The 19,859-nt window shown below is 41.1% G+C and overlaps 1 protein-coding gene across 3 annotated transcripts in view; it reads right to left on the bottom strand.

Annotated features, from left to right (window-relative positions):
* Positions 1 to 220: 220 nt before the first annotated feature.
* The window catches only part of EXOC4 (exocyst complex component 4), a 791,044-nt gene continuing 771,405 nt past the window's right edge, over positions 221 to 19,859 (bottom strand). For all 3 annotated transcript variants that reach the window (XM_025292062.3, XM_044947183.2, XM_044947184.2), the window contains one exon: positions 221 to 1,787. In XM_025292062.3, coding sequence (XP_025147847.3) covers positions 1,550 to 1,787 — 238 coding nt within the window. In that variant the 3' untranslated portion in view covers positions 221 to 1,549. The remainder of the gene's footprint in view (positions 1,788 to 19,859) is intronic.

The following is a 19,859-nucleotide window of genomic DNA, read 5'->3' as shown; positions in this document are numbered from 1 at the left end:
TAAGTTCCCTTCACAGCCGCCCCACTGGCCTGATTTCGAACTCAGCCCTGAGTGTACATCTCTTTGGATTTTGGTTAGAGTCCAGCTTCTGTTCTTCTGTCTTCTAGGTAGGTAATACGGGAGCCCTCAATACTGCGGATCTGTGCCCCACAGTGTTCGGCGCATATTAAGGTCTCAGGGCATGTTTGAGGAATAAATACAAGAAAAACGAGACACAACATTTAAGCTTCTCAAAGCATTTTTTTTTTTAATTTTCTGCTTTTCCCACCAAGACCTAAGTTGTACAAACAGGTGTAAAATTCTGACCTCATGTAGTCCAGGTCCTTTCTGCTTTCTTTGCCACGTGTTTTCCAGTTGTGTCCCAGTCAGTGCATCGCTTTCTTCTGTGACATATCAGCCACAGGTGGCAAGGACACTTAGAGAGGTGGGGACAGTGGGGAGGCAAGCGTGCGGGAAGCAGCGGGCTCCCACCCCAGCTGAAAGCCCTGCAGAAACAGCCTCGGCTGGGGGATGCACAGAGGAGGAAGGTAATGGCTGTACCAGCTTCCTTGCACTCGGCTGGCAGCTGGAGCTACCGTCTAAGATGAGGAAGTCCTAGGGGCTCCCATGGAGACTGAGCATTTAAGAATAACTAACGGGTTCAGGACGGGAAACACATGTACACCCGTGGCGGATTCATGTCAATATATGGCAACACCAATACAATATTGTAAAGTAATTAGCCTCCAATTAAAATAAATAAATTTATATTTAAAAAAAAAAGAATAACACCCAGGTAAGGTGTCAAGTGAGATTAAAAGTTCTCTAACCATCATTTTCTCTTGGTGAGTGGAGGAAAAAAAAAAATCAAGAAGAGTTGAATCACCTTTCATTCTTCCGTTTTTGTCATTAATTTGGTGTTGCTTGGTTTTGATACAGCAGAAATAGAAACAAAAAGGCATCAAACCAACAGATCACTTGGGTCCAGGCTACTGCATACAAAACTCTCTCAAGGATTGAGATAAAAGGACTTTATCCCCCAAGATCTGAAGAGGTGAAGAGGTCTTGTTTGGTTAGGAAAACTGGTTGAAAACTACAACTAGCTGAGAAGCCATTGGTAATAGAGACAGAAAGCAATGCACACACACTTATTTTGTAGAACTGTAAACTGACAAGGTCAAGAGAATAAAAATCCTACTGCTCATGTAATAGAACCCCACTGAGCAGTTCTAGGAAGGACTAGAACTTAGATAACAACTTACCAAAGATTGCTGGGTGTTAGTCACTCATGCATTCATTTTTATTGCTTACAACCTTCCTCCCCATTGCACCCTAGACCCTCTGGAGCTGACCACATCAAAGAAAATGTCCAACCCAAACAGGTATTGTGAAGTCCCTTTAGCATTTATAGAAAAGCCAAAAACAAAGAGAAAAGAAGCCTTACGCCTTCTTTCCACCCAAGCATCAGTGTGAAGAAAACTAAGTCAGCTCAGAATATACCAAAGAAGGGACTGTGACCGAGGAAACAAAAGTGACCCATACCCTGGCCCCTTCCCGCCATGCACCCTGTTCACACTGTAGTTATTTTCTTATCCTTGGTGGCTTGCTTGATGGCTGCCTGCTCGCAGATGATCTCCTTGAGCCGCTGCAGCCGCATGTTCTGGGTGGTCTGGTCTCCCACCCCCGTCTGGCTGCGGTGCAGCAAGGTCAGGGCGTGAATGTACTCCAGCTCTGTGTACTTCACGCCCTGGTCCACCACCAGATTCAGGAGCTCGTCGGCCGTGTTGTACAGCATCTCGTAGTACTGCCTGGGAAAACAAGACACAGCGGGGTTCATTGGCTGCATGGTCAGCAGTCTACACGGTTTCAGTGGTAATGAATACGCTGTTCATAAGCTACTGCATTTACCTATTCAATAAACATTTACTTATCACTGGATGTTGTTCCGGGCTTCCCCAGTGGCTCAGCAGTCAAGAATCCGCCTGCAGTGCAGGAGATTCAGGAGACATGGGTTCGATCCCTAGGTTGGGAAGATCCCCTGGAGTAGGGCATGGCAACCTACTCCTGCATTATTACTTGGAGAATCCCATGGACAGAGGAGCCCAGTGGGCTATTGTCCAAGGGGTCACAAAGAGTTAGACATAACTGAAGTGACTTAGCACCCACGCTGATGTTGTTCCAGGTCCCATGACTATGATGGAGAATAAGACAGATATGACATCCGTCATCTTGGAACTCACTTCACGAGAAGTCTAAATGCAGACCCAGAGAGACCGCTCATCAGGGTCTCAGATCACTCAAGACTCTCCTAATTTTGCATTTGCCTCAGGATATAAAAAAGAGAAAAGTTGGGATACAGAAGTAAGAGAGAGAACCATCCAGCAGACATTGCTAGTAGTTTCTGTTTCATTCAGCCCCTCATTCATCAACATATTCATTGGAGGCTCTGTGAAATATATGGCTTTCTCCATAAAGTGGGATAATAAGAGTACCTCTTGAGGCGATAGTACCTCTTAGGGTCACTGGAAGAATCAGTTAATCCATATAAAGTACTTAGAATGGTGCCTGACACAATTCTACCTGCTCCATAAACATTAACTATTATTACTGGAAACAGATCTATAATAATACATTAATAGTAATGTGGCAATAAAAATAGTAGTATATAATGATGAGCAAAACACAGTTCCTTTCCTTAAATAGCTCAGAGACAGGTAGGAGACGGTAATGAAAAGCAGAGAAAACTGCTGGCAAAGTTAATTTCCATGTACTGGGTCATGTAACACTCACACTACCTAGGGAGCTATTACTGCCTTTCCTCAGATAAGAAAACTGAAGCCCAGGGACGCGACAGGACTTGCCCAATGTCACAGAGACATCTGTGACTGTGCCAGGATAAACTCAGGTTTTGGACTCTAAGTCCAGTACTCTTCTTCAAGGACACAGACATGATGCTCCGAGTACCCTGAGTGAGGTCTCAATGCTATGAATTGACAGCAGGGGAAGGAGGAACCAGGCCATGTTGCTGGGACGTGAGGGACCAAGGAAGACTTCCTATGGGGTAGGACACTGTCAGGTGGGGCTTCCAGTAAGGAAATTCTAGACTAAAGGAAAAGAAAAGAGATGAGCAAAGACAGGGAAGAGCAAACTGGTTGGCCTGGGAGTGCAGCTGAATAGAGGAGAGCTGTGGGAAAAGGAACTAAAGGCCAAGGGTACAGAGCCTGGCATCAGGTTAGTTGAGTCAATAGAGAACTTGAGACTAAGGTATGTCAATAAAGCAGTCCCCACTTGGGGTCCCAGGTTCTGCTGAGAACAGAGGCAGCATTCCAAGCTTCTGGAAGATTAATGTGATGGCACTATGAAAGCAGGATGATCTGGGAAGGGACCAGGTATAATTCTAGCAAAAAGGAAGGGACTTGAGAGCCATTTGGCTCAAGGCCCAAGAGGCACAGTTGAAGGAGACAGCTATCCATTTAGGGAACTACTTCAGAAAACACTGAAACAATTGTTTAAGGACACATGTTTGAAGCTAAATTTGTCACATGGAATAAAAGAGGATTGGGAGCTCAGGGTTCTTTCAAAGCTAGAAGACAGGACCTTCCTGGCAGTCCAGGGGTTAAGACTTCACCTTGCAATGTGGGTTTGATCCCTGGTCAGGGAGCTAAGATTTCACATGCTTTCGGTCCAAAACACCAAAACATAAAACAGAAGCAATGTAGCAAATTCAATAAAGACTCTAAAAATGGTCCACATCAAAAAAAATCTTAAAAAAAAAAGCTAGAAGGGACTTGAGAGCTGAAGTTCTAGAATGGTGCTTCGCCAACTGTAGAGTTACTAGGGAACTTAGGAAAAGCACAGGTCCCTAAGATCTCCATCCCAGAGACTGTGATCCTCACAAGTTTATAGCTAGGCAAGACTCTGAGCCAGCAGACGTTTGGTAAGTGAATAGTTACAGACCCATTCCCACCTCCTTGAGCCAAGGATCTCAAAGCATTAGAGAAGGAGACAGAAGCAGTAGGTGAGTTGTGATGCTTTTCACTGAGATTAAACCAAAAGAATTGAGTTTCTTTGTACTATGATGTTGATATTTTCATCATTTATCTTAAGAAGTAACACTGAACCCACCAGACCAAGTGAAATTGGATTTCTTTTGAAAAATCCAATGAATTGTTTCCAGGGATACTGGCTGGTTTTCTACAGAGACCGCAGTTTCATGCTGGGAGCAGACAACAAAACAAAGACGCCTGGATTTCTAGTCCTGGAGCCTCCAGCGTGATAAGTGATAAAGGGCATGCTACTTAAGCCCTTAATGTTTCAATATCCTCTGTGTGATGAAGACCTTTATAAATCCCAGAATGACACTGCGAAGTGGACTGAGAGACTAAAAGAGTCCTCAGGAGCCGCGGATGAATAGTGCCTCAGAACTGCAAAGCTGAGTTATTAAACAAAATTGACAGGTAACTGATGGTGTATTTTCCATAGTTAAGGGGAAGAAATTCCCCGTAACTACGATGATATATTAGATCATAAAGAAACATAAATATTTAAAGAGAGAATGAAATTCATTCATCTTTCAGAATAGTACCCAGGAGCAAAGGGTATACTAAATCAGCATAGCAACAGTTCTACTTGGAGATGGAGAAAGGGTGCTACAAGGTGCCCTAAGGAGAAAAGAGAAAAATGCCTAGAACTATACAATTAGGATGAGCTTCCATGCTAAACACTGACACACTGAAATGAACATGTAATCCAAGTGGGATAAATAATTTATCAGTGCTTATTGAGGCCCCGGGAAAATCAAAGCTTGATCTTTATCATCACAAATTAAAATAGCAGCCATGGCTTCCAGGGCCCCACGTTTTATACAAGATGGCACTCTACTTGACTGCCGAGACAGGACCAGGGGAAAACATATTTGATTTAGACTTTTTCTGGTTCATGACTTGTAGAGCAAGTTTCTTCAGAGCTGGTGATATATTCAGAGTCCAATTGCTAGACATGGACCAAATATCCCATTCCAGTAACCAGAGATCCATGTCCCCCTTAGGGGTGGAACGTTCTGTGCGGAGGTTATTCTTCCCTGCTCTTTTTCTCTTGCTTTGCTGAGTGCCTTTGGGCAGTTTCCAAATTTAATGAGTGGAGAGGGAGAGAGTGCAAAGATAGAAAAGTGACGTCATATAGATGGGTCTCACAGTCTATAACATGACAATGTTTGCATTTTGCTTGGGTCCAAGCAGATTATTTTTTCATATCTTCCTCATATCTCCTTTATCCACAGACCTTTCTTCCTTACTTTTTCCCTAATTTTATTTTAATGGTATTGTACTGCAACTTTTTCTCCCCAGTGATTCTGTCTTAAAACATTCATAACAGTAAGCATACGAAGGGCATTTTGGTAAGTTGGGCAAATCTTCTTTTCCACGTGTAGAAATAAAGTTTGTTTTTCTGTGATTGGATATTAATACATGTGTCATAGCTGTCCCTGTGGCTCAGCTAGTAAAAAATCCACCTGCAATGCGGGAGACCTGGGTTCAATCCCTGAGCTGGGAAGATCCCATGGAGAAGGGAAAGGCTACCCACTCTAGTATTCTGGCCTGGATTATTCCAGGACTATACAGTCCATGGGGCTGCAAAGAGTCAGACACGACCGAGTGACTTTCACACAGGATACACAGATTATACAGAAAGATTAAGCTGAAAAAAAATTACCCATATAATTCCATCACCACATTTAGCATTTCCTTCTAGATTTTTCCCCCCACATGTAGAAGTCTACCATTTCTTCCTTACAGCTGAAAAGTTTAGGGTGATATACTATTGGACACTTGGGTTGTTTCCATTTTAAAAAACTTTCTTTCCTGAGTTCAGATTTCCAAAACAGAATTAGTCCAAAGATAAGTATATATATTTTTTAGGACTTTGGCAATGCCGCCAAATTGCTTTCTAAAAAAGTTGCATCAATATCTTCCTACCAATAGCATATGACAGCCCCTAGCTCCTCATTTTCTTTTAATTTACATGAGGTTGGACAATTTTTTACCTACATATATATTTTTAATGTGCGTGCATGCATGCTAAGCTGCTTCAGTCGTATCCGACTCTAGGTGACCCCATGGACTGTAGTCCGCTAGGCTCCTCTGCCCATGAGATTCTCAAGGCAAGAATACTGGAGTGGGATGCCATGCACTCCGCCACTGGGAAACCCTTTTAAAGTACATGGGTATGCATATATGTATAAGCAAACTGTTGATACCTTTGTATCTTTTGAGTATTAGTGCTTTTCTTACTTTTCTTTAAGAATGTTTCCTGTTTTCACAGACATGAAGCAAGGAGAGTTCTAGTCTCTCATCCCTGGTTCTCATTCCCACTTCACCAAACTCAAAGTTATCACTGTATCTCTGAGAGCTTCTGGAAAGAGTTTCCATTCTCTTCTTTGTCAAGGGAGGGAAGAAAGCCCTAATAAGACCAGTTACTCTCAACCCAGTGACCCCTCATCCCTGTTCTTGCGGGCGGTCCATAACGTTTGGGTGTGGGGGTAAAAGGAAGGCACCAGCTGGGGGCCTGCCCACAGTCTCTGGAGAAAGCTCTGCCCTCTGCCTCCCTCCACTGTTGGGGTTCAGATTCCTGGATCTCCAAATGGAAACTATATTTTCCACAGATACACAGCTATGTCTCAGACTGGGTTTTATAATCCATCATGATCATTGTAGTAGTTAACAGTGATGTCAAAATTTTAGTTACATGAACACATTCAACCCTTTGAAGTAGCTCCTGCAATCACCCACATTTTATAAATGAACAAACTGAGCTATAGAGAGCGTGGGTGTTTTGTCCAGGGCCTCAAAATGAAGGACCCTGAACCCTACACCTGCTCCAAAGTCGCCCCTAATACAGAAACTATAAAAAGCAAAAGTACTAATTGCACAGGATACTTGTTGAGCTTATTCATTTTTAGTCATGATTTAGGGAAAATGAATTAAATAAAACTCGCATACTAACTCAATCCTCTGCCTTCCATTGTAATGCAACAAAGTAATACTGTGACAATTCAAAATTCATTTGTACATTTTGCAGTAATATTTGAATAACACTGGATTTGATCTGGGAATTCAGCACTCTAAACCAAATAATGAAGTCATGTTGTATATTCAGCATTCAAGAGTCACAGGAAAGACTTCTGGCTTTTCATTGTGAAGACTTTCTCATGTAGTCCTTTCTCCCACAATGAGAGTATTAATGTCAATGAAAGAATTAGGCTCTGGAGCTGACTTCTTAAATGTAAGTTTCTAAGGAAGAAAAATTTACCTGAATATAATTTAGTAATGACTGTAGCTCCCCAAATTCTTTTTAGCTAATACTTGCAGCATTATGAGCAATTTAATAAAAATAAAGTAGTTGATAGGTCACTAAATTGTCAGGTAAAATATTCAACTACTGTTTTCTCTGCTGACTCAATGGTATGTAAGCAGGGAAATAGGAAGAGAAAAGAAAAGAACTGAATAATCCATAAACTAGATAATCATCTCATAAATAATTGAGAGGTAGTTATAGCAGAAAGACCTGGAGAAGTAAATACTCAAGAGATCAATTAAGCTTAGATTCCAGTTAAGTTTTTAATTTCTTCCTAACTAGTTATGAGAACTTGTATAGCTGCTATCAGCTTTTGAGCCTCTGCCTCTGACATGAAAAACAAAGAGGTTACAGAAGATGCTATTCAAGCACTGGTATTTTTGGATTTTAAAACCTTTACAACTAAAGCCTTTGACTATGTGGATCACAACAAACTGTGGAAAACTCTTCAAGAGATCGGAATACCAGATCACCTTACCTGCCTCCTGTGAAACCTGAATGCAGGTCAAGGAGCAACAGTTAGAACTGGACATGGAACAATGGATTGGTTCAAGACTGGGAAAGGAGTACATCAAGGTTGTATATTGTCACCCTGCTTATTTAATGTATATGCAGAGTACATGGGAAATGCCGGGTTGGATGAAGCACAAGTTGGAATCAAGATTCCTGGGAGAAATACCAATAACCTCGATATGCAGCTGACACCACTCTTATGGCAGAAAGCAAAGAGGAACTAAAGAGCCTATTGATGAAGGTGAAAGAGGAGAATGAAAAAGCTGGCTTAAAACTCAACATTCAAAAACCTAAGATCATGGCATCCAGTTCCATCACTTCATGGCAAATAGATGGGGAAACAAAGGAAATAGTGACAGACTTTATTTTCTTGGGCTCCAAAATCACTGCAGATGGTGACTGCAGCCATGAAATTAAAAGACGCTTGCTTCCTGGAGGAAAACCTAGACAGCATATTAAAAAGCAGAGACAGATTTGGGAGAATGGCATTAAAACATGTATAATATCATATAAGAAATGAATTGCCAGTCCAGGTTCGATGCAGGATACAGGAATCTTGGGACTGGTGCACTGGGATGACCCAGAGGGATGGTATGGGGAGGGAGGTGGGAGGGGGGTTCAGGATGGGGAACACATGTACACCTGTGGCAGATGCATGTTGATGTATGGCAAAACCAATACAATATTGTAAAGTAAAAGAAAAAAAAAAAGGCAGAGACATTACTTTGCCGACAAAGGTCTGTCTAGTCAGAGCTATGGTTTTTCCAGTAGTCATGTATGGATGTGAGAGTTGGAGCATAAAGAAGGCTGAGAACCAAAGAATTGATGCTGTTGAACTGTGGTGTTCGAGAAGACTCTTGAGAGCCCTTGGATTGCAAGGAGAGCCAACCAGTCAATCCTAAAGGAAATCAATCCTGACTATTCTTTGGATGATCTGATGCTGATGTTGAGACTCCAATACTTTGGCCACCTGATACAAAGAGCCGACTCATTAGAAAAGACCCTGATGCTGGGAAAGATTGAAGGCAGGAGGAGAAGGGGACAACAGAGGATGAGATGGTTGGATGGCATCACTGACTCAATGGACATGAGTTTGAGCAAGCTCTGGGAGATGGTGAAGGACAGGGAAGCCTGGTGTGCTGCAGTCCATGGGGTCACAGAGTCAGACACGACTGAGTGATGGAACAACAACAACAACAGCATCCTCTGCTTGGTCCTTTAAAATCATGGGCTTCCGGGACTTCTCTGTTGGAATGCAGGGGTACTGGGTTCAATCCCTGGTCAGGGAATTATTTATAGACTCCCGCATGTGACAACTTAAGAGTTTTTGTGCCTTAACTAAAAGATCCTTCATGCTGCAACGAAGATCAAAGATCCCATGTGCAGCAACCAAGACCTGGCACAGCCAGATAAATAAATAATAAACACTGAAAAAAAATCACACTGGGACTCCATTAGAATTAGCTGATGCTGATTTTCCTTAAGCTCTGGGAAGCAAGATGCAGTACTGCTTGATTTGAAAACATTCTGAACATGTGTAAACTTAGCTCAGATGTACTTTCCAGACCAATAATAAAATGGATTGTAATTCTGTGTGTCAGAAAAAGAAATTACTTTATTAAAAATATAAATATAATTGCTCTCATTTGTCTTCCCCTTCAAAGAGCTCAAAGTTTATTACAGACAGGATTGAAAATTCTAATTTGAAAGAGCTGAAGTTATTTCCATTTCAGGAATGAGAAAACTAAGGTAAAGAAAAGCTAAATAATTTTCTGAGGGTTTGTGGCAGAATTACATTTGTATTCTACATGGGGATAGTTACTAACACTCCTTACAACAAGTTGTGCAGTTTTTGTTCTGACTAGGATAATCCAGAAAAGAAGTGAAGAATGGTCTTTAGGGAAAAAACAGTGCAGAACTGCCTTCAGCTGGTGGCAGCTGAAAACCTTTCAAGAGGCGAGAGCCTGGAGACCACTGCTACAAGGCTTGCAGAAGCTGGACGGGTCAACTACCTACATTTTCTTTATATAATGTGGTGCATATACCAGAGATTCCATCAACAGCACATATGCTTAAATGATGGTTATCCATTGGTCCGTTTCTGATAACCAGTACTGGGGGGCGGGGCTGTCTCCCCGGGGGAGATGTGAAACCTTAAAGTCATCTGCGTTCATTCCTCTCAGTAAGGGACCCTGATATGTTTGACAGCAGTGGCCAGCGCCTTGCTTTATTTCTCTTCAAAAAATACAACTACTCAGAGGAACTTCTCTGAGATCCAGCCCTTTTGAGATGAGGACCCTCTCCCAAGCTCAGTTACAGTTGCCGAAAGGGGAAGAAAATGTCTTTTTGTTCCTTTAGTTGGAAGTTTTGCTCCCCACCTCTGGAACACATTCTAAATTATAAATATCTATGGTTAAAATTTCTTCCTCAGCGACTTAAGGATTCACATGTCACCCTCTGCTGCATCAGATAATTTTTTAAATTAAGTTTTCTGCAACAGGGCTGGAGGAAGATCTGCATTTTTAAATTCAGTACAATTAAAACTGTGTCTCTTTGGTCTGGCACTGCCTTTGGTCAAACCCCACTGGTATGAATAATTATTCAGTCCATTAAGAAGTCTGCTCAACTCCTTCTCCCATTTTGAAGGTTTTAATAAATATTGATCAGGCACATTTCTGTTTGCACTTGCCAAAGCAATTCTGATGGATTCATCTTCTGATGTTATCAAATAATGAAATATGAAAGAGTGAATAGAATTACCCTCTTGTTCTGTGATTTTTTATTTAGGTCCTTCATTTTACTTTCATAATTGTGTTTGTCTCATACTCCTGTAAATGCTCTTTTGATTATCAAGAGGTGAGTTCAGGTTAAGGCGAGCTATGCTGTGGTGACTATCATTTAAGAGAGTCTTTTCCATTAAAAAAGTATAATTCATTGAATATCACTTTAGAAAATCTTTTCAATTAAAAAAATGATCTAATATCATGGGTTGATAAGAGGACATAGTATTATGCACTTTGGTGGCCTCAACACTATAAATTGTTTACCAATTAGCACAAGGCCATTGGATATTGTCTATATTTCTCAGATTAGCAGTCTGGGAGACAACTGCTGAGATATGCTGAATAAAAATAATTCAAAAGTCCTATGGCTTTTTCAGTTTTAAGTAATGAAATGGAATGATCAACTTTTCAATAAATAATGCAAAGGCTTTCTTCAAAGGAAAACCTAATATTATTATTACTAATGCTTAGGAAGCTCTAATAACATTTTAAATGCTAATATACAAAGGTACAGTCCTTGGCTTCAAGAAGGTTTTTTTTTTTAATCTACACTTAAAAAAAATCCAATCTAGGCCTAGATCAAAGATCTCTAAGACACCAGGGAAATGTTTTAATAATCGACTACTGTCTTTCAGATCGTGAGAAAAAGAGTTGAGGGGCCCTAGACAAGGTACAGAAACCAAGGTTTCTGCTTCAGGTGATGAAATGGAGAAGTGAAGGGGTAACAGGTGTTGGGTTTTTGTATTTATAACATGGCGAGTCTTCTCTACCTATAGTGCTTGGGGAGAAAGGTCCGTGAGGATAGGCATAGACTGCATGCTTTGATGGGAGAACATGTTCATTAGAATATTAAGCCAATGAGACCAGGATGATGGATTGACTCTGGTAGGTGCCAGTTAGTTGCATCCAACTGACTCTGCCCCAGCCAGCTACCTCATCGGTATGTTAAGACAAAAACTCGACAAGGTTGAATGGACAGTTCAAGCAAGCCATTATTCCTGCTGGGGGCTTAAGATGCAAAAACTGGTATTCAGCCAACAGTTGGCAGAGCTACTCAAACACTGACTCCTTTTTTACCTTTCAGTCCTAGTCAAGAACCCTCCCATGCTTTTCAATAGTGTTTGGGAAATTTCTCTACTTTGCCAAGACAAAAGACTGTATCTTTTAAGAATGAAGGGCCAGAAAGGAAAATAGTCTGGGCAGAGAGACCAAAAAATCTGGGGGTTATTTGCAAAGTATGAGCATATGGAAATCAACAGGTCCCAAGGGTAAAAATTCAAGGGTGTGTTTACTAAACCCTTAGATTATTTATGAAAGACAGAGGGAAAAAAAAAAAAAACAACAACTAAATAAGCCAGAGCTACAAACTGGGCTACCTGAGATTCCAGGACACATGACTCAGAATGGATGTCAATTAGAAAAATAATTGATGAAATCAGAAGGAGCTAATGGAAATGTGTACAATATCCAGCAGGGTTTAATTAAAGATCCAAATATTCTGACAAATGTGATGGATAGCTTTGGATAGCAGTATGAATTTGGTGGATGTAAAGACCACTGTGGCTGATATATATTTGGATGTCAGTAAGCCATTTTATACAGTGCCTCTCAAAAAATACAACTAGCAAAATGAATTTATCCTGAATGGCTACCCCGATAGGACACAGACTGAAAAATAAACAAAGGATAATGACGAAGGCAAATCAAATTCAGAAGTGAAAGCATCTGCTGAATGCTAATGACACTTCCTTCTAACCAATCTCACCCAACACTTTAATTAATGTGCAAGAACATATAAAAACAGTGTGGAAAAGGTCAAGCGCTACCAAATGGAGAAAGGCTGGGAACAGCAACAAAGTAATAGAAATACTGTAAAAGAAGCCAGAGAATTTAGAATCATGGGTGGCAAATAATGGAATGAGATTTTTTTTTTTTTAGAAAAACCCAGGCGAATCTGTCTAGAAGAAATTCTAATCTCCTATAGTGGGGATTCCCAGGTGGCACAGTGGTAAAAAAAAAAATCCACCTTCCAAGGCAGGAGACATAAGAGATGCTGGGTTTGATCTCTGGATCAGGAAGATCCCCTGGAGGAGGAAATGGCAATCCACTCCAGTATTCTTGCCTGGAGAATCCCATGGATAGAGGAGCCTGGCGGGCTAAAGTCCATGGGGTTGCGAGGAGTTTGACACAACTTAGCTACTAAACAACAACAACATATTCAATAGTTGGGAGAAATTTTAGAACAGCACTAGTTAAAAAAAACAAAAAAGCAAAAAAACAAAACGGTCCATGAGGGTGTGTTGGGTTAAGGGCACTAAATCAGGGCATTTTTTTTTCTTTAACTTACTATTAAAAAAGTGCCAGTTATAGGACAAGAAGGTGATGATAACCCGTCTTCACTGAACTTCATAGTTTTATACTGTTTTATGCTACAAGCCAATTAAAACAAGAAAAGAGCATCAAATGGGATTAAAGGGGCAGAAGGCTAGAGGAAAATAGAAGATTCGAAAAGTCCAATTTTTGCTCAGATGTCAGCTTATCAATAAGTGAGGTTTCCCCTGACCACCTTAACCTAAATGATACCTGCCCCATCCTCATTAAGCTTTATCCTTTTACTGAGCTTGTTTTCCTTTTAGCTTTCATCCTTATCAAAAATATGTATCTTTTCCAAGATATATTTTAATATGTGTTATATATTTTAAAAATATGTGTGTGCGCATACACACAATTAGACACAGCATAATACAGTGGTTAAGATCATGGACTCAGGAGTCAGGAACCTGGGTTCAAATCTCAATTCTGCCTCTTGTTCTTGGGCAATTTATGACTCTCTCTGGGCCTTACTTTCTTCATCTGAGAAAGGCAAAAGTAAATGAGGTTGTTATAGGGATCAAATGATGAAGAACAGTGGCTGGAACAGAGTTGTGTAAGTATTGATTACATAAATGTCTGTCTCCCATCCTCAAATGCAGGCTGTACGAAAGCAGGATTGAATTCTGTACCATTTGTTGTTACCCACTGGGGCTGAGTACAGGGCATCTAACGAGTGGTGAATAAAGGAAAAGGAAAGAATGAATGAGAGAGCCAACAGTCTGTAAACTTCATTAAGTGATAGAACACAAGATAAAAGAACAGTCGGTGACTCTTTGACCCCCGCCGGCGGGTGGGGGAAGCATGAATAAGACAGGTGGCTCTGTGTAACAGGGTAAAGGGTATTCTAATATGATTCTAGGGTGGTGATGTGGATGTCCAGGATAAATGGCTGCAAATGAAAAAGGGGAGGGCACAGAGGGAAGATGTCTGTTTCGGGATAGTGATGTGCAATCCTCTCAACTTTTCTTTCATTCTTTGGCAGAATTAGACATCAATCTCATATATTTACTTAATCTGTTTGACCTCAGCAACTTCTTAGCCTATTCAGTTTCTTCATTTATGCAATGAGGTAGGATAATATAGCGTCTCATGGGAGATTTGAGGATTAACTCAAATGACATGGTAGGACACCCACGATGTAAAAATGGTAACGAAACACACACACACACACACACACACAAATAAAAACCACAGCTAACTTTTACTGTACTGGCCACACATATATTTTCTCTTTGGATCCTACTTTATCATAACTGTGTAAGACATCATACCTTCCACACTGAAATGAGTTCTTACTAATCGTTCCCCTTTCAACTCTAGGCTCAAAAGATGGGTTTCTTTTCTAGCCTTCTCTGCTCCTTTCCTTCTAAGGTTGGTTTTATGCCTTTAATCCCCATCCCTCCCAATGCCTTTAGGATCCTGCCGGGGTTTTGTTTTGCTGTTTTGTTTTTAACTCTCGTATCTACTATCTATCCCTTTCACGGGTTCTTTCATGTCTGCTTCAAGCATCCTTGTTTCTCCTATTTTGAAAAAACAAACCAAACAACAAATTCCAAGCCCTTCACACAATCCTGTGTCCACTCTGTGTCTCATCGCGTCTCTTTTTTCCCTTTTACTGTCAAATTTCTCAAAAAAAAAAAAAAAAAAAATCACTTGTATTCACTATCCTTCAAAGGCCTCCATTTTGTTTGAAACTAAAAGGTCCCTGATGACATCCTAGTGGACAAACACAGTGGTCTTTCCCCTCGACAGTGTCCATCTTTGAGCCACATCGTCAAGCTCTTCTCCCAGTAGCCCGAGTCCCTTCTTTCCTTTATTGGCTCCTATTCCGTCTGCCCACCGCAGGCCTTCCTCCCAGTCAGGCACTTGCCCTTTGCTCTTTCTCTGCTTGCAAAAGTCTTATCTGTACATGAGACAGTCTCTTCTCATGATCTGGTCTTTGAAATAGATCAGAACTGCATTTTCAGACATGATGACAACTGGGTTTTAGAAAGACCTCTCAAGGTGGTTCTGCAGGTGGAGGACAGATGGTCTGAGAAGCCAGAGAATCTTCAGGCTATCGGACTACCCAGCTTCTCCTTGCTTTGCTCAGATCTCCTCTATTTGGCCATATCCATCTTCTAGGCTTCCTCACAACTCTTGTTCCCAAGGTTGTAATGGAATAAAATCAACCTCAAAGAGAGAGAAGGGCACCAATACCTTGATAGAAAAGCCAGGAAAATTTAGGCCCTCACCTCTAGTAGCTTTTTGTTCAGGTCACCATTGGAATCAACTATTACAGTACCCACTATGGACTGGGATGAGGTGGAGAGGAAAGGGAAGGCTGGCAGTAAGAACAGGAGAAAGCTGGAGGGATACCTTTCACCAGAAGCTACTGTGAAATGAAATATTTCCTGCCATACTGGTAAACTAGGATGTCACAGCCATGGAGGTTGGGGGGGATTCGAGGAAGCACAAAAGGCAGGCATCCCACATCTGCCACTCCTTGTGTGGATGAGGAATTAAGGATGTGAATAATCAAGAAGCAGGATTTGGCCCCATAACTGAGATGCATATGAAAGGAATGAATTCAGTGAGCCTACATGCTTACACTTCCCATGCATAGACCAGCACTAAATTCCTTAAATTGAGATATCTGGTTTTCCTTAATGAACAATAATCTTTGGATATTCAGATTACCTGCTCTTTGCGGAAAAATGATGTAGCCTGACTCCTCCCTCAGCCTCCTTAGAAACAGTTCTCTCAGGGGTACCTGAGATGCTATCTCCTGGACTCGAAGTCCTAATAATCCCCAGAGAATACATAACTCTCAACTTTTAGGTTGGGCATATATATATCTTTAGTTGACACTACTTTCTACTTGCTATATATATTTAGTTGGCATCACTGGTCTGGTTGAAGGAGCTCAATGTGAGGGAGGGAAGATTTAAGATGCTCACAATTACATATAAAATCATAAATTAGAAGGAAAGTCACTATCTTGTTTACTATCTTGACAACCACATACAACAGGCTTAATAACCTCAGTTTGGCAGGTAAATAGAGGCCCTGAGAGAAGGGCAAGCTCTTCTCGAGACTGACACTGGATTCAGACCCTGGCCCTTGGGTGCTCTACACTGGCGCTGGGAGTGGCGTGTTACATGGCGAGGGCTGGCACCAGGTTCTTAGAACTGGGGTGTGAGTTCCCAGAGGATGTCTGAGGGAAATGAGACATAACAGGATAAAATTAACCACAGGAAAATTAATTTTTAGAGTTAGCAGAGAAAATCAGGCATTGAGGGATGGAATAGCAATTTTTTTAAACTGACCCTTTCCATATAAAAAGACTAACAGTGAGACTGCTCAACGATGCCTTTCTCCTAAGTCTGTATAAAGAGAAAAGGGCCTTTGATGGGGAATATATATATAGCATTTGCATTCTTTTTTTAGGAAGAAAAAGTATCAGATTTGAGAAACCTCCCAGAAAGGGCAACGTTATGAGAGAAAGGTCTTTGAGTACGCTTAATACCTCTATTTAAATGCTAATGCTAACCTATAGCTCTGGACCACACAGAAACTAAAGTTTTCAAAGAGCAGAAAGTGAATTTAAAATGAAAACTTAATTTCTGGAATAAAAGATCTTATTTCTCTTATTTCTGCAGAGAGGCTAACACACGGAATTTCATGAGAGGAATACATTTTTGCTCAGAGTAAAAACCAGACGGTGACACAGCAGGGGAGTTGGAAGGCAGAGTCGGGGCTGCCTTCATTGCAAGTAGGAGTCACCCCTCAAAAGACTTGCCTTTGGAGGTCAACGTGGGTCACAAACTGTACCTGCCTGGAAGGGACGCTTTTCCCCCTCCGCTGTAACGGTCCGTGCTGAGGCAGTGGTAGTGTTTGGAAGGAAAGCTGCCTGGGGTCAGGAGCACACAGTGCGCAGTCAGGGGCTCTGGGAAGACTGGGCGTTGCTTTACTTCCCTTGGAACCAGCGGTAATGAACGCAGTGACCGAGGCCCCTGAGTGCTAGGGAAACGTCCATCCTGAAATCAAAGCTCGTGGAGGCTGGGACACCCACTTGTGCAGGGAATCAAATTCAGAAAAATCAAGCCAAACGAAATTCGGAAATATCTGTGCTGGGGGTAATGACTAGGAAGGGGACACAGGAAGTTTCTGGGCTGATTCTGATATTCTCTGTTTTTATCTGGGTGATGGTTATCTTTAGCTGAGTGGATTCACTTTGAAAAAAGTAATCAAGCTGTGAGGACTTCCCTGGTGGTCTAGTGGCTAAGACTCCAAGCACCCACCCAATGCAGAGAGCCTGGGTACCATCTCTGGTCAGGGAACTAGATGCCACACACCCCAACTAAAAGATTCCATGTGCCACAACTAAGACCCAAGGCAGCCAAACGAGCAAATAAATACAAGTAAATATGAAAAAAGTAATCAAGCTGTATAGTTAAGATTTGTACAGTTTACAGTATGTATATCATACTTCAATAAAAACATATTACCTTCCTTTTCCCACTTCCCTTCCTACTCTGAAAAAAAAGAGAGAGCAGGCAACAGGCTAAGTGTTGGGGTGGGTACCTGGATTTTTTAATTCAGTCTCATATCCTGACATTAAGACAACTGCTAACTTAATGAACCTTGAAAACATACTAACTAAAAGGAGCTCATCACAGATCACGTGCTATTATTTACATGCTATAATCAGAACAGGCAAATCCATAGCGACAAAGCAGATGAGTGGTTGTCAGGGGTGGGGTGGAGGGATGAGGAGCGACTGCTAGTGGCTACTGGGTTTCTTTTGGGGGGGTAATAAAAAACGCTGTAAAAATAGCTAGTGATGATGGCCATGCAACTCTACGACTACACAAAAGCGAACTGCACACTTTAAAAGGGTTAATGTTTACGGTATGTAAATTATATCTCAATAAAGCTGTTATAAAAATGCTAATTTTATGAACTAGAACTCCATCTTAACCATACAGAAGACGTATACCCACAGCCAATACTGTTGTGAAGACTGATCCATTAATCAAGACATTTGCTGCAGTTCCATGTTCTTCTGTGACATTTGCAGAAAGGATTCTGTAAGCTGACAGATACAGAAATATTTTCACCAGCTCACATTTTCACTGAGTGCCCTGAATGAACTAAAGCCATTTCTCAGGGTTCTACATTTTTGTAGGTTCTGTGACTTTCCAGCATCTTTGCACCAAATGCCTTTGAACTCCCTCCATCCTTACACTCTATTCTCAGGAAAAATTTATGACAACTCATGAAGAATAACCTCCACTAGGAAAACAGGATCAGACTGGGAATAATTCTAGGTATACGATTACAGAGTAACAGAAGTATAATTGAGTTGAAGACCCACTAATGATTATACTGATTTTTTATTAAGGGGAACAATGACCATTTATTACTATTTAACACTTGGTGTGCATGCTTAGTCATGTCTGACTCTGTGACCCCATGGATGTTAGCCTGCCAGGCTCCTCTTTCCATGGAATTTTCCAGGCAAGAATACTGGAGTGGGCTGCCATTTCCTACTTCAGGGGGATCTTCTTGACCAAGGGATGGAACCTGCATCTCTCATGTCTCTAACACTGGCAGGTGGATTCTTGACCACTGGCACCGGTAAATGCTTTAAAGTTCACCTGATTTCATCCTCACAATTGAGCATCACAAAGGCTAAATACCTAAGGTTGGCAGGCTGGTTAACAATAGCCAGATCCCTAGCCTACCTCCCCCAGATCATTCCAGAAACACTCTGATTTGGGCCATGAGAAAACAATTCCCACCCCAAGTCAAGTCTGGGGAAACAAAAGTGTTTACTCATAATCAAGAGACTTATCATGATCATATATATGACAGCATTGTAAAGGGCTAATGCAAATATATATATGTGGCAAGACTACACGAATATTATTTCAAACTGGGTATCAGATGGGGGAAAAACGAGAAGCTGAGGTGTAGTCACAGAATCTGACTGTTCTATGAAATAAAATTCATATTTTATGGAAAGACAGGAAAAATTTTAACATAAAAATTCTCTACCTTTTGGTTTCCTTTCTCTCCCTCACTGTGCATTACATATCTGTATTATGCATCGACCAGATCGCGGCCATCAGGCAGGATGATGGCCACAAAGAGCAACATTCTTGTAGCATCAACAAGACAATCCATTAAAAGATAACATTCCTTCTTGAGCTTGTACAGGGTCACATGACCCACTATGACGAAACTTACACTTGGGTTATGTAAACTTTAATAGTACATTACTTGATGCATAGCCTTCTGTTTCAAGAAAGCTTACATGACTGTACCTTGACTTCTAATGGGTGGAACAGTTCTTAGAGCTTTCTGAGATGCTCTTTGCCAATTATAATCCTTAAATTTGGCTTAAATAAAAACTTCTCTTTCTTAGATCTACAGATTCATTTTTCATCTACAGCTCAAAGTGTGACTCTTGTACTAAGTTATGCTAAATTAAAATGAAAGTTGAGACTTCTCACAATCATCTGCTCTTTCACACAGCTGACCTTCAGATCTTTATTCCTGGTAGCTGGTGATTCTTTAAGGTTGAACTGAGACTGTAACTACAGGAAGGTTTAGTGTGGGATGGGTATAGATTTTACAGAAAAATATGCTGATCCTTGGTGAGAAAAGTTATTTTAAAAAACAGCAAAAATAACCTGGGCTCCTGAACCCAGTTTTCCACAAATACTGAAGAAGAAGGTAGTAGGAAAGAGTGAGAGAGCTTATTCCATTTCCTCATACCTGCTACCTTTAGAATTAGCATCTCATAATTTCCAGGGCTTTCAAAAGTCTAATGAACTTTCATAGTGCTTCATATATAGTCTAGTGGAGCTCTGT

Source organism: Bubalus bubalis, chromosome 8 (genome assembly GCF_019923935.1).
Source record: "Bubalus bubalis isolate 160015118507 breed Murrah chromosome 8, NDDB_SH_1, whole genome shotgun sequence".
Classification (NCBI taxonomy): domain Eukaryota; kingdom Metazoa; phylum Chordata; class Mammalia; order Artiodactyla; family Bovidae; genus Bubalus; species Bubalus bubalis.
The sequence above is the reverse complement of the archived record's forward strand: the minus strand, read 5'-3'. Positions and strand labels throughout refer to the sequence as shown.